The following is a 13086-nucleotide window of genomic DNA, read 5'->3' as shown; positions in this document are numbered from 1 at the left end:
CACAGGTGCAGCAAACAGAACAGGAGTGGCGTAGGCAGTTTCAGACTGTCTGCCCGAGGCACGTGTGCCCATCGGGTTAAACATTTCTTAAAGCATTCTTGATCCTTTGACATTCATAAAGCTGGTTAAGACACTGTTACCTGAGACATGACCTCTTTATATCGATTAACTTATGACTTACCATAGTTTGCCTGCCAGATTTTAAAATTGTGTATATATTCCTTTCAAGTAGCTTTGGATAGAAGAGAGAGATAAAGAAAAAAAAGGAATTTTTTTGTGCCCTTTAAATAGCACATTCCTATCATCATAATCTGCCAGGATTAGAGGAGTAGAGGGATGAAAATTAATTTAAGAGTCAAGACAGAAGTTGAAAGAGGAAGGAACATGTAACTTCATATTAGTGAATATTTAACTTAAATGCCTAATATAACTTTTCTTGGAAATTTTACATTTTAACTTGGTCCTACTTCTTAAGGAAGGTGCAAGTGATAATGACAAATCTATTCAAGCCATCCTTAGCTTATTTCCTTATACTGGGAGAATTTTACTTTTTTTTTTTCTACTGATCTGTTATCCATGTTAAAAAAAAAAAAAAGAAAAAAAGTGTTTTGAGTTCCCAAGTTATAAATAAACTAAGTTAACAATGAGTAGCAGTAAAAAAGTACACATCTTTTTGTAGCTTTTCATGACAAGCACTGAATTCTAAGTACTGGAAAACGGTGTGAATGCCTCCCTATTTAATCTAGTATTGTGCATATTTTAATTATGAACTTAGTTTTTATTTCTGCCAGTCAGAAGAACAGCTCTGTAATTCACTGTTAAATTTACCAGTCATGTCTTGGTTGACAGTTTCTGTTTATAAACATATAAACTCACATACATGCTTATTTCAGTGAGAAGGAAATATTCTTTTTATATTTTTATGTATGGGCCTGATATGAAGCTCCATGAGAATGACCAAAGACATACAAAGTCCCACTTCACCAAGAGATGCTCAAAAGCCCCGCTGTTTAACCCAGGCACAGAAAGCAAAGGGGGTGACAAATAAATAACACTATCACAGGCAAAATTCTGCTGAAGAGGCATCTGTTAACAAAAGTTTAAGTTTTGCAAAATGAGAAACGACTTTTTTGGAAGGAGGGGAGGCTTGTTTTTCTTTTAATGAAAGCGTTACTGGCATATCATACCGCCGGCGGCAGTGGAATCTCTGTTGGCAGTCGCTGAGGGAACATCCCATTTTGATTTAAAGATTATTTTCTGCTTCAAACAAATTCCTGTAGCGGTTCCCATGGCTAATGCTGCACAGGAGTGTAGCAGACCAAGTGATTTGCAGCCAGCCTTGCTGGTTTATAAACCGCAGCCTTTTCTGCGTGTGGGGTTTTTTTTCTTTTCTTTTTTTTTTTTTCTTTCTGTTACATCAAGGTGCTATGGTTTTCTTTGACTCGGACTCCATGTTCAGCATATTCACTGTCTGTTGATCTTATGTTTCACTTTTTTTGTGTAAAAGTTCAATCAACTAGTAAGTAACTTGTCATTAGATATTTATTTTTAAGCTGACCATTTAACTGCTCAGTTGCTACCTTTAAATGCTTTTAAGTGATTACACTAACCATAGTGCTCTTACATCCTGGCAGCTAGCATCATCCTCTCTGAGTTTTGCTCTGAGGAGGCCTCATAGCTTTCTCCCTCACTTTGTCAGTATAGAGGAAACTGGCAGAAACAATTTAAACTTCTTAAAGTTTTCCAATATAGAAGGACTATTCTGTGATTTCCACGAGCAGTTCTCCACTCTGACTTTTGAGAATGCTTGCGATCAGCAAAGAGAGATCCTTCAGTCCTCAGGCGCTTCTGCTGTGTCCCAGGAAACTGCTTCTAGTGCTTGATCCAATTATAAATCCAAATTGCTGTTTACTTTCAGCCCCTAAGAATTTCCAGCAAAGTTTTGGGAGCCTGACAAAATTTGAAAAATCTGAGTATCCTAAAAACTGCCCTGGAGACTGGGTAACTGGTAACTGCTTGAGTAGTTAGGATGTATGTGCACAGGCTGCCCCGTGGGCTAAATCCTTCCTAGAACCACAGTTCAGCTCCTGTTTGGGGCATTTGACTGCCCTGGCTCTCTTTCAGTGGAAGCGGAAGCAGCTCAGGGAACGAATGGTTCTCCAGCTGCCAAGACCATTCCCAAAGCCTTGGGATGAACTCTTCAGGATCTGTCTTTGCTGGGCTGGAGACGTGGCAGAAGTTGCTCTGTTGTCCTTCCCCCACCCTCCAGCTCGACACAAGGGTCTCCTGTGTTGTGGTTAGCCTGCTGCTGCTATACACTTTTGGAAGACAAAATTGTCAGATTTCCTTTTTCTTTTGCTCCCACCAAGGGTGCACTGAAGGGTGCTTTAAGTGTTTTTGACAAAATCAGGAAATGGATGTAGGAAAAAAAAAATGTTTGGGCCACGAGAACAAGTGCTCTGAAGTTAGGAATTGTCTGTTGTATGGATGACTGTGCAACATGCAGTTTGGCCCAGACTTGCCAGATATTTGGGTTTCCAATTAGCTACATAAGTTAGCATGCTGCCGTGGCTGTTAAAAAATCTGGGTTGCTCTGGTTACAGTGAATTGGCAGGGTGACTCCCACAGTAATCCCTGCGTGGCTCTGGGGGTGGGTGGGAGCAGACAGTGCTATTCAGATTTGTGTTGTGCCAGATCTCTAATACATCCCTCTTGTGGTTTATGATAAGAGCTTTTCAGAAGTTCCAGAAGGCTGGTTTAAGCCTGCAATGTTTTATCTGAAACTTTTCACATTTGAAGCGCGGTCGTGGGGTGTGGTGGGAGGAGGGGAGAGAGGAAGCCTTCTGTTGTATCTACGGTGGGCTTCCAGGGAGCTCTGCCTGGACTTCTGGCAGCTCAGCCCTGAGGCTGTGATAAGCCCAGTGCTGAGCACAATTTACTCTGTGGGTCTGCCTTAGAGCTGAGACTGAAAGAATCCCACCTGCTCCTCCACACCTCCGACGCTCTTGTCATCTTTTCCGTGCTGCTGTTGTGTTCAAGAATTCCAACCTTTGCTGAAATTTCAAATATTTTTAAAATTTTGTCTTGTTTGCACCAAAACCAAACCCAACCTCGCTCCATCTCTGGTGAAATTTCATGTGAACTGGAAACTGTTTGCTGTCCAGATCTAATAAGCTACAGTTTTCTGTCTTAAAACGGCATATTGTGTCCTTTTTGTTTCTCTTTAGTATGGCTATCAGGCTGTTTATCATAAGTGCACTGGTGGCTGCTCACCCAGCCAACTAAACCTCTTGTTTCTTAACTTTACACCTCTTGATTTTACAACTTAGGTTAACTTAAGGTTTTCTTAGTGTAATTAAATGTAAATATTTGGAAATATCTCTCTCTCTCTCTCAATGCCTAATGGCTTTAGCTGTGTGTTAAAAGCTTATTATTTGCTATTCAGTAGTCCATTCTGCAGCTGTTTGTAGTGTTTCTTGTTGCAGAAATTTGTGTGTCCCCAAATGAAAGTCATTTGTCCTGTGTCTCATTCAGGTGTTCAGTCACTGAGTCCGTTAACCTGATCTGCAAGACTGGCACAAGTAAAGCGGTTGCAGTTTGGCTGCAGCCTGTAAATCTCTGCAATTTCTGCATTTGTTTCAGATTTGATATTCCTGACAGTGGATTGAAATAAGGGATAGAAAGTTTGAAAGCTTGAATGAACTCAGAGATGTGATTTTTTTGAGTTAGGACTTAAGACTCGTAACTTGCATGCTTCTCCTTTATTTTACTGCAGAACTTGCTTGCTTTTTTCTTTTTATTGCTGATGCTGAAGTGACTTGTCAGTCCGGCTACAGAAACCTAACCCATGCTTTTTTTTCTTTAGGCACTCAGTGTTACTGAAACTCTGATCAAACCTTTGGAAAGATTTAGAAAAGAGCAGCTAGGAGCTGTAAAGGTTTGTCCCTCATTGCCTTTAATAAAGTTTGTTTAATTTCTCTGCTTGGATTGCATTGCAGTAATGACATGTATTTGGCAGAGAGATACTGTTGTTTATATTTCATGTATTCACACTTTTTTTTCCTCTCCTTTGAAACCTTGCTTCAGAAACAAATGGAAACTATGCTTCAAGAAGAGAAGAATGTGTCTTTTCCCTTCCTTCTCTCCTCCCCCTCCCTTATCTCTGGTGTCTGGAATAGGAGCAGTCCTGCTAACAGCCTGCCCTCCTTCCTAATGGGTAACCCTGTTCTGCTTTGTATTTGCTTCCAGTTGCACAATCAAAGGCTGAAAAATACTAACTACCCAAAGGAGGTCTTCCATATGCTTTCAACCGTATTTTTAGAACCCGCAAAGTGAAAATTGCCTTTGTTTTACTTTTTGTTTCAAATAAGTATCACATTGCCTCTGTATGAGTGGAAGAAAATAGAGATGGAGAGGCTAAAGACAGGATCTCATTTGAAGTATTTTTTTTTGTTTTGGTGAAAGCGTTCAGTAATTTTTTTTAAAGATTGTTACTATGTTGTGTATATTAAAAAAAAAAAAAAGGCAAAGTAAACTTCGTATATTAAATACAGACTAGCTTTGGATAAAAGTAGCAAGGAGAAGTTTTACCTCTTTGTACCTGTCTACCTTCCTTCTTCCAGTGAGAAATTTAAATGCTTATTAAAAAAAAAAAAAAGGAAAGAAAACCAGCTATTTGACAGAGTTTTCTGTTGAAAAACTTAATTCATACATTTTTAAACCACCACTCTGCAGATGTTGTATTTTATAATATCATGACTTCATCAGCAGTAATATTTAATAGCTAAGGTAATGTTTCAATTATGAGTGTTATACATTTTGACTTTATCAAGAATGATTAACGTTCTGAATATGATTTCAGTGTTCGTGAATGGAAAATGCTCTGTTGATCATAAATCATTACAGTTCAATAGTACAATGAGCTTTGTGTAATTTTATGGACTTCTGAGAAGTACATCAGACATCCCAACCAACATACAATAAAAACTTGGTCTCTAATATAGGGAGTCTTCTGAGGAAAAAGAGAATTAATTCTAAATGTAACCTATTGTCATAGAAGCAGCTGTTACAAATGGATTATTTCAACAGTATTTTTGGTGTTAAAGAACATTGCCATTTTTGGGGTGAGAACTCCTAATCCTTTAAATTATCTCATAATCTTCACTCATTTACTAGTCAGAATTCTGTCCCCGATGTTTCTAACATGACAAGTCACATTCACACAGCCTACATCTCGCGTTTTATTTGGATGGATGTTTCTTCCCTCTTGTCTCCCTGCATACTGTTTCTGTGAAGTTGAAGCTCTTACTTGTGATTTAGCCTTTTTTTTTTTTGGACAGAATTCTCAGTGACCTTAAATAGAACAGTCTTGCATAACTGTGTAACACTTAAATAAAAATCCTCTAAAAATATTTAACTCTTTGAATATTCGTAACTCAATATTTATTCAATATAATCAAAAGTACTGACACTGGAAATATAATACCGCTTAGCTCTGAAAACCAAGTTATGGCATCTAGTAGTGAAATATATCTGGAACATTGTGTAGTATTTGCTTTAGGAAAAATTTACTCTCTACCATTACAAAATAAATGTTGAATCTGCTGCCTCAGATTTTCCTGTATCTTACATGCCCTGCTGATGAAATGGTCTGAGTTAGGCTTAAGAAGAAAAAGAAAATAAAAAAAAAGTTTAGCTCCATAGTGCTGGCAGCTGAAACCCTTATTGAATTACCCCTTAGTAAGAGATGTTGCTGCTCTAATCCCAAACTACATGTGTAAAGTTTCTGGCTTTGCCTATTTAGAAGTCAATAGCTCTTTCTTTTTCTGGCAGCCCTCAAGTGTTGACCAGATCCATGGAAATTTTGCTACTATAAACACAAAGATTTCCGCCCCCCCCATTTCCCATACACTAATATGTTACCTCTAATCACACTAATACCATATGCATATCTTAATGTTTCTCAGTTGGTAAGGAATATCGTGGCTGCTTTTTTAAAGGAAGTTTTTAGACTCATAACAAAGAAAAAAACTGGCATTTTTGGTAAAATTCCTGGCTGAGAAGCAATCCTAAACAGCTTAGATCCCCTCTTTAATAGATGCCATCTTCAGAATACAGTCGTTCAGAGAACAAAAACGTGTATAACATATATAGTATTACTTATTAGAAATGAAAGGTTAAGAGAAAAAAATGAGCAAGTATGTCTGTAGAGTCTAACTAGTATGTTGGTTATTATACATTTAAATCAAATTCCAAATTGACAGATGATGGAAAAATATTTTAATTGAACTGTTTTCTTTCTGATGAATAAATCTGCCAGTTCTTGAAGATGTAATTTAATATTTGATTTTACTTATTTTAGGTTATTTTCAACTGCAATTAGTTATACTAAAAATAGCTTCAAGACTGGTTGGTTAATTTAATCAATACTGATTTCTGTCATAACACACAGAGCTAAGAAACTAGAACTGAGGAAATGAAAGGGTTGTTTTACAGTGTCTTCTGCTAAATTAGATCCAAGAACTCAGATTTCCTAGAAACAGTTAATAGCTGTCCCTTTTACAATATATTGCTTTTGATAGTCAGAGAAATGGTTTTGCACATGCAAATCATATTCATGTGTCTGTGAAAGATTCTCTTTTGTTAGCATGATTTTATGTTTTATGGAGATTCTTCTTTACTTTAAAAAGTCCTTTGTTTTTTTCCCCCCCACGGGCACAACAACAGTCTGGTAGAAGCAGGAATTCAGCACAGAGGTCTTTGTATGGCTTTAAAATAAAGAAATCCTAAGGAATATGGAGATGTATTCGCTTTTGGGTTTTGAACTGTGAAACTGTTGGAACTTACTCAAATGATGTTTTTACGCTTTTCCCATGTCAATTATTAAAAAAAGAACTTTCTGTGAAACTGATATTTCCCTTGAAGTCCTCTATTCAAGACCGAGATGATGTGGATGATCCCTGAAAATAATGAAAAATGCAATAAATCAAGAAGAGGTGGTTTTTTTGGCTTTTTTAACTTAGAAGATGTAAGCATTCATGTGATAAACTTCACCATAACGATGCAATGGGATTTCATTTCAAGTTAGCCTTTAAATTAATTTAAAAAATGAGTTGGAAACATACTTTTCCTTAGTTATTAGAGCTATGATAGTTTGTTTCTCTTTGTTTCTGATTAAGTAGGATTTTAAAGAAGAAAGGAGGCGGCTTTTCTTACATTTTTATATAAAAATTAATGTTACTTTGTTTCTGTGTCTAGGAGGAAAAGAAGAAGTTTGATAAAGAGACAGAGAAGAACTACAGTTTGTTAGAAAAGCATTTGAATTTATCAGCTAAGAAGAAAGAGCTACAATTACAAGAGGTATTGTTGCCTCTCTTTTTTTTATGCAAGCTACAGGCTTTTCAATAGGTAAATATATTTTATGCAAATGCAAAACCAGCATTCATAGTGTTAAAAGGAAAATTTCTGTCAACTGGAAAGTTTGGTGAGAAAATCAATATTTGCTGAACTTAGTGATGTACCCCTACCATTTTCTGAATGAGGGCTTTACCTGACGTGTGTGTGAGGTACTGAACATCACACTAAATTTTTATATAGTTAAGGGAATAGAAAAGTGCAAGTATATCGTGAAAAACTCTGCATTTCTTGTGAGACTTTACTATATATGTAATTTGCATTGCATTGTATATATTAACGAAATGTCCTGTGTTAATGCTTAATGCAAAGTACAGCAAGACTTACATTCCTGAAAGAAGTGTTTTTGTGCTTTTTTTTTTTCCTTCTCATGTTTTGAAGATCTATTTTTTTCAAGTAATGCTACAGAAAAGTTTGTTGACAATTTATAACTTAGAAACAGATCTGTTTTGCCTGGCATTCCTTCTGTCCCTGTGGGTTTATTATCATCATCCTTATTTGTAATAGCTTTTATTTCTGGAGCCACAGCAAATAGTACGTGAGAAGATAGCAGAGACATCTTGCAGAGACTTGCTGTAGGCAGAAGAATTTTTTTTTTCAGAGAAATGTAATTGTGTCAGAATTATTAATGCTTAGTCTATGAATGCCTTGTATCATTAAACACTTCATGTTTTCCTCAGAGATAACTCTTCTCCCTGCTCTTTACTCCACCCCAAATAGTCTATGCTGTCTTTCATAAAAAATGGTTAATGTAACTGGCAAGTTAGCTGTGAACTTGAGAACTCGGATTGTTCTCAAATTTCACTAGGATGTTACTTCTCCATACTGTATTTGCAACATAGGCCCTCATATGCATAAACAAGCGTCTTTTGGGGAGTTGAGTTGTCCCAGTGAAGGTAATAGGCATTGCTTGTGTGTCAGGACCTGTACTTCTATCAAATTGATCAGCTGCTGAAGAACTTGATGCAGAAAAAATGAAAAAGTATTAATTATGATCTCTTACTTGATGATACTGAGAACCATATTTCAAAGGCTGAAATGAGACCTAACCTCAATGGAAAAATACAAAATGCCTGCAAGAGGCATTTTGAAGCTGTATCAAATATAGCCTGAAGTTTTAAAGCATGTGTGAAGACTAGAATAAGCAAATAGATTTGCTTTAAATGTCCTTCAAAGTTTCATGAACAAAAATTCTGAAATTCTTCAGTCAAGCTCTTTCATTTGTGCATTTAATTTTGGACTATAAATGATAAGCAATTAAAAAAAACCACAAAAGGACTTGTAGCATGTTGTCAGAGTGCTAAACAGGAAAAACTTTCTTGCACAAGCTTAAAAAATAGATGTATATAATTGCACGGGAGCTTCCTAATTTAGCATTATACATGGCTAGTTGCGTCAGTTCCTGGCTGGAGTAAATAAAGGATGCAGGTATAAATTTGACAAAAATTTGATGAAAGACATGCCATGTTGTAGAGTGTGTCTTACATTAATATAGCCTTTGATTCTCTTAGTGGAGGGATATTCCTGAAATTTCACTGAGGCATGGTGTGTGTCTTATTTCTGTATTTCTTCAGCAGTACACAAAGTACAAAGCAACAGTGAGCAAACTTGCTGGGTACACGGGGAGACTCATGTCTCAAAAAACTGAGGAGAGATGTAATTTATTTACAGGGGAATTGAGAGGAATTAATAAAATGGCTGTGTTGGGTATTGTATTCTTGGGGGAGGGAGCAGGAAACAACCAAAACAATAAACAACTGAAAAACAAAGAAGAGAGAGAGAAACAGGCTTACGTGGGGCTTTGGTGTATATAGGGCAGTCTTACTATCGATTAGCCAGATGTCCTAGTAGACCCACTTCATAGTCTTTTTCTATGGCTACCCTTCAGTACACGTATATATCATTAGAAGCTTTGCTGACAACTCAAACAATTCCTATGTTGCATGGTTTATAGGATGCATTGAAATGGCTTGGCTTTTTGAAACGTGTTTTCTTACTGATGTGCGTATCAGTGCTTTATTTTTTTAATGGCATTTTTTGTTATGCCCCTTTAGCTGCTGACAGATTTCTAGCACAGAGCAGCAAAGCAAAGCACATCTTAAGGCAAAGCTGTCTTAAAGCTAATTTGACTTATCCTCTTAAAGCATAGCAGTTACTGTTCTGCCTGAAGGATATAGTCTCTGTATTTAAGAGGGAGTGTATGATAGTAAGTCTGGTCCTTTCACCTAACCCTTTCTCCATTCCCTTTTGTAATTTAGTGTAGAAGCGTTTGGTATTATCACATGAGCAAAGACTAAGTGTTAATCACTTAGAGTATCCCTTTGTAGCCTTTCTTTAATGTATTTTAATAAAGGTTTCCGTTACCCAGTTCTTGAAGTTTTATAGTTTAATGAGGGCACATGTACCTTAAATAGTAACTTAATGAAATAATACATATATGCTAGAAAGTTGAATATTTATGTACAAATGAATGGCATCTAAAATATAACTGTTCACCATCAATATGGTGTTGGCATTCCAGTAAAGCTAAGCTAAAAATCAGCTGCAGCTAATAAGGCTGCATTTTTAAATATTTGATGGTCTGTGGAAACTTGTGAAGTGTCTTACCAGTAAGTGAACTTTTTAAAATGGCTTTTCTTGCCAGTCAGAGTGGGCACAGGCGTGGGATGGGTACAATAGCATTCTGGCTATTTATATCAGCTATTTGGGTTATAGAGTAAAGCTTGCAATGTGGTTTTCAACAATAGCGGGTTTTTTCCTTAGTTTATCTGGAGAGATGATTTCCCCCTTTTCTAATGGAAGACACTGCTCGCCTCCTCTCTGTGTTTGGGCAGGCACCTTTTCAATGCTATTAAAGCAGTGCACAAGTACTTGCTCTGATGTATTTGGCTTGGATTCCATAGAAAAGAAGCTTGAAGAGGTGTTACTGAAATGTTTCTAAAAATTTAGCCTCATGATTCAAAACAACATACGTTATCTAGTAAAAGGGAATTTCTGCTGCCATTTAAAAGTAAATGAATGAGCTGTGTTGTAAAGGAACAAATCCCAGTCTGGAGAAAATTATCTTATCGCTTGCCACTTGTATGCTATGTTTCAAATGTCTTTGAAACTTCATTAGCTGTATTCTGTGTGCAGGCAGATAACCAGGTGGAGCAGAACAGAAAACACTTCTATGAGCTGTCCCTCGAGTACGTATGCAAGTTGCAAGAGATACAGGAGCGGAAGAAATTTGAGTGTGTGGAGCCTGTAAGTACCAGTGAATTCAGCCTACCCTGTCATTCATAAGGGACACAGAAGGAATGCAATTGGGCAAAAGTCAAGGAGCTCTGTTTTCTCGGAAAATGTATGCAATTGTGTGACTTAACAATTTCAAGCCCTCTTGTTACATCTCTGCAAATTCCTAGTACAGATACACTTAACCAGGCATCTCAAAGCTTACCTTGGTAATTAAGTTGATTTGGATCCATTGATGTTGATTTTCAGAAAATGTGTGAAACCTTGTGCTGTATTGCAAAAGCCTCGATTTGTGGTGTGAGTTAGAATACAGGATTCAGGAAGACGATGTTGGGGTCAGACTTTTTGCATTTGTTTTTTTTAACCACTGAAATGTTATTCCTGACTAATGTAAGGAATTTCATTTTCAATATGAAGGTTGCACTTAGAGGCCTGTTAGTGAAGAAGTGCAGATATAAATTAATTAAGAGGGTGCTGCTGGCTAAAAAGCTCCTTATCAGGTACTCTGATATGTTTGATTTCAATTGCAGTTGAATCTGTGCAGAAATCAAGGGGTTCCACTGAATTTCAGTGAAAATCATACATGTACTGACCAGACTTACTTAAATCTCTGAGAAGAGCTTATTCTAAAATTTTCTCAAATGTGCATTAGCTTCGTAGTATAAATGCAACTTTATGAAACAACAAGAGAACAGTAAGTGTAATACTGAGATAAAGGGAGGATGGATTGTAGAAGTGACTTCCATTCACTCCCGCTCTGAAGTCTGTGTTTTTGGGCCAAGTCTGTCCTTTTATTCTGATACAATTATTTTAATGTAATAATGAAAAAAAGTCCCAAATGACCTTAATCAAAGTAGTTGGTCATTATGGAGTTAATGAGAGCTGTATATTTTAATGTAGCTTATTCCTGTATGAAAAAATTGCTAAAATCCTTATGTGGGAATAAATTGCTTTAAATATATTAGTATTGTTCAAGGAATGGGAAGATGTTGTGAAAAATAGTTTTGTGGGATTTTTTTTGTTGTTGATGTGTTTCATGTTGGGTTTTTTTAAAAAACTTTCTAGTTTTTGATTTTTTTTTTATTAAATCCTAGTTTTGGATTCAGTTCTTGTGTTTCAAACCATTTGAAGTTTCCTCAGAGCCAGACTAGAGTAGTGAATCTTCAAATTATGTTTTTGAAACATGTCCCTTTCTCTGTTCTGAAAGCTCCCTCTGGATGGCGCTGAACTTTATGATGCTCAATTTGTATTTAAAGTTTTCACTAGGGTAGTAAACTGAAATTATTTAGTACCAAATTCTTACCCCCTTTCACCTTCATAATTCTTCAAATTTATGTGGTTTTTGCATTTTTGAAAATGGTTTATTTGCATATGACTTCAGACTTTATTTAGTATGTTCTTTGGTTTGTTCTCTTTAATAAGGAGAGTTGTTCTTTCCTGTGTCACTCACTTCTTTCCAACAACCTGAACCAAGCAGGAGAGGTAGGCAGTGCTGCACCTCACCCTGTTTCCAATATAGTATAACTCGTTCATTCTTTTAAATTGAAATACTGAAGTCAGAAACTGCAATGGATCATTTGCTGGTTCTGATAGGGGATCAGATCTGCATAGAAAAAGCAGTGATGGGTAAAGTTACTGGAGGGAGAGCTTCCTTCTTTGAACAAACCAGTTGACTCTGTTGTGAGTCATCTCAACGTGGTCATTAGCAGGGAGGGGAATGACCAGGGAAATTGTGACTAAAAGACAGAATGATCATTACCTTCTTGTGGGCAGATACTTATTCCAGACATCAGTGGTATCAGAGCAGCTGTAGGAAAACATTACATAGGAAAGTTTGGGAGATAGGCAATATATGTTGCCTATGGTCAAATTTAAAGTAGAGATCAGCTGTGAAATTCCAGAGACAGGGACCACCCAAAAATGTCTATATACATAGCCCATCATTTGGATCTAAACAGTTATTCATAAATTGCAGGCATTAGTGAAAATTTGTTTAAAAATAATGATTTTATCATCTCTGCTGCACGTAGCCTTTTTTGGAAAGATCAATCATATTCTGGTAAATGGAGTTTTTCATTCTAACAAGTCTTTTGTTTGTATTTCAGGTACTATCATTTTTTCAGGGTTTGTTCACTTTCTATCATCAGGGATATGAACTTGCTAAAGACTTCAATCATTACAAAATGGCCCTGCAGATAAATATACAAAATGTAAGTTGAGATTGATATCTATGCCTTTTCTAATTTTTAAAATAAAATGGCACACTTAAGTTACTGTATATACAGTATCTGTATTGCCAATACTTTCCTCGGTGTTAGTGCATTGCCTGTGAACTTTGGGGATATAGTGCCATCTCCTGGCTAACCAACCACATCGCTGAACAAATCATCGCTAATTCCAGTGAGTTCTTATTTCGTCATTTCTAATACTCCTCTAAAA

General features: G+C 36.6%; 1 protein-coding gene across 2 annotated transcripts in view; it reads left to right on the top strand.

The window, feature by feature from the left end:
- Positions 1-13086, top strand: part of ARHGAP10 (Rho GTPase activating protein 10) — a 153913-nt gene that overhangs the window by 52917 nt on the left and 87910 nt on the right. For both annotated transcript variants that reach the window (XM_076337093.1, XM_076337092.1), the window contains exons 4-7: positions 3866-3937; positions 7258-7359; positions 10549-10659; positions 12753-12857. In XM_076337093.1, the coding sequence (XP_076193208.1) occupies positions 3866-3937; positions 7258-7359; positions 10549-10659; positions 12753-12857 (390 nt within the window). The remainder of the gene's footprint in view (positions 1-3865; positions 3938-7257; positions 7360-10548; positions 10660-12752; positions 12858-13086) is intronic.

The sequence above is a fragment of the Aptenodytes patagonicus genome, chromosome 4 (genome assembly GCF_965638725.1).
Source record: "Aptenodytes patagonicus chromosome 4, bAptPat1.pri.cur, whole genome shotgun sequence".
Classification (NCBI taxonomy): domain Eukaryota; kingdom Metazoa; phylum Chordata; class Aves; order Sphenisciformes; family Spheniscidae; genus Aptenodytes; species Aptenodytes patagonicus.
The sequence above is the reverse complement of the archived record's forward strand: the minus strand, read 5'-3'. Positions and strand labels throughout refer to the sequence as shown.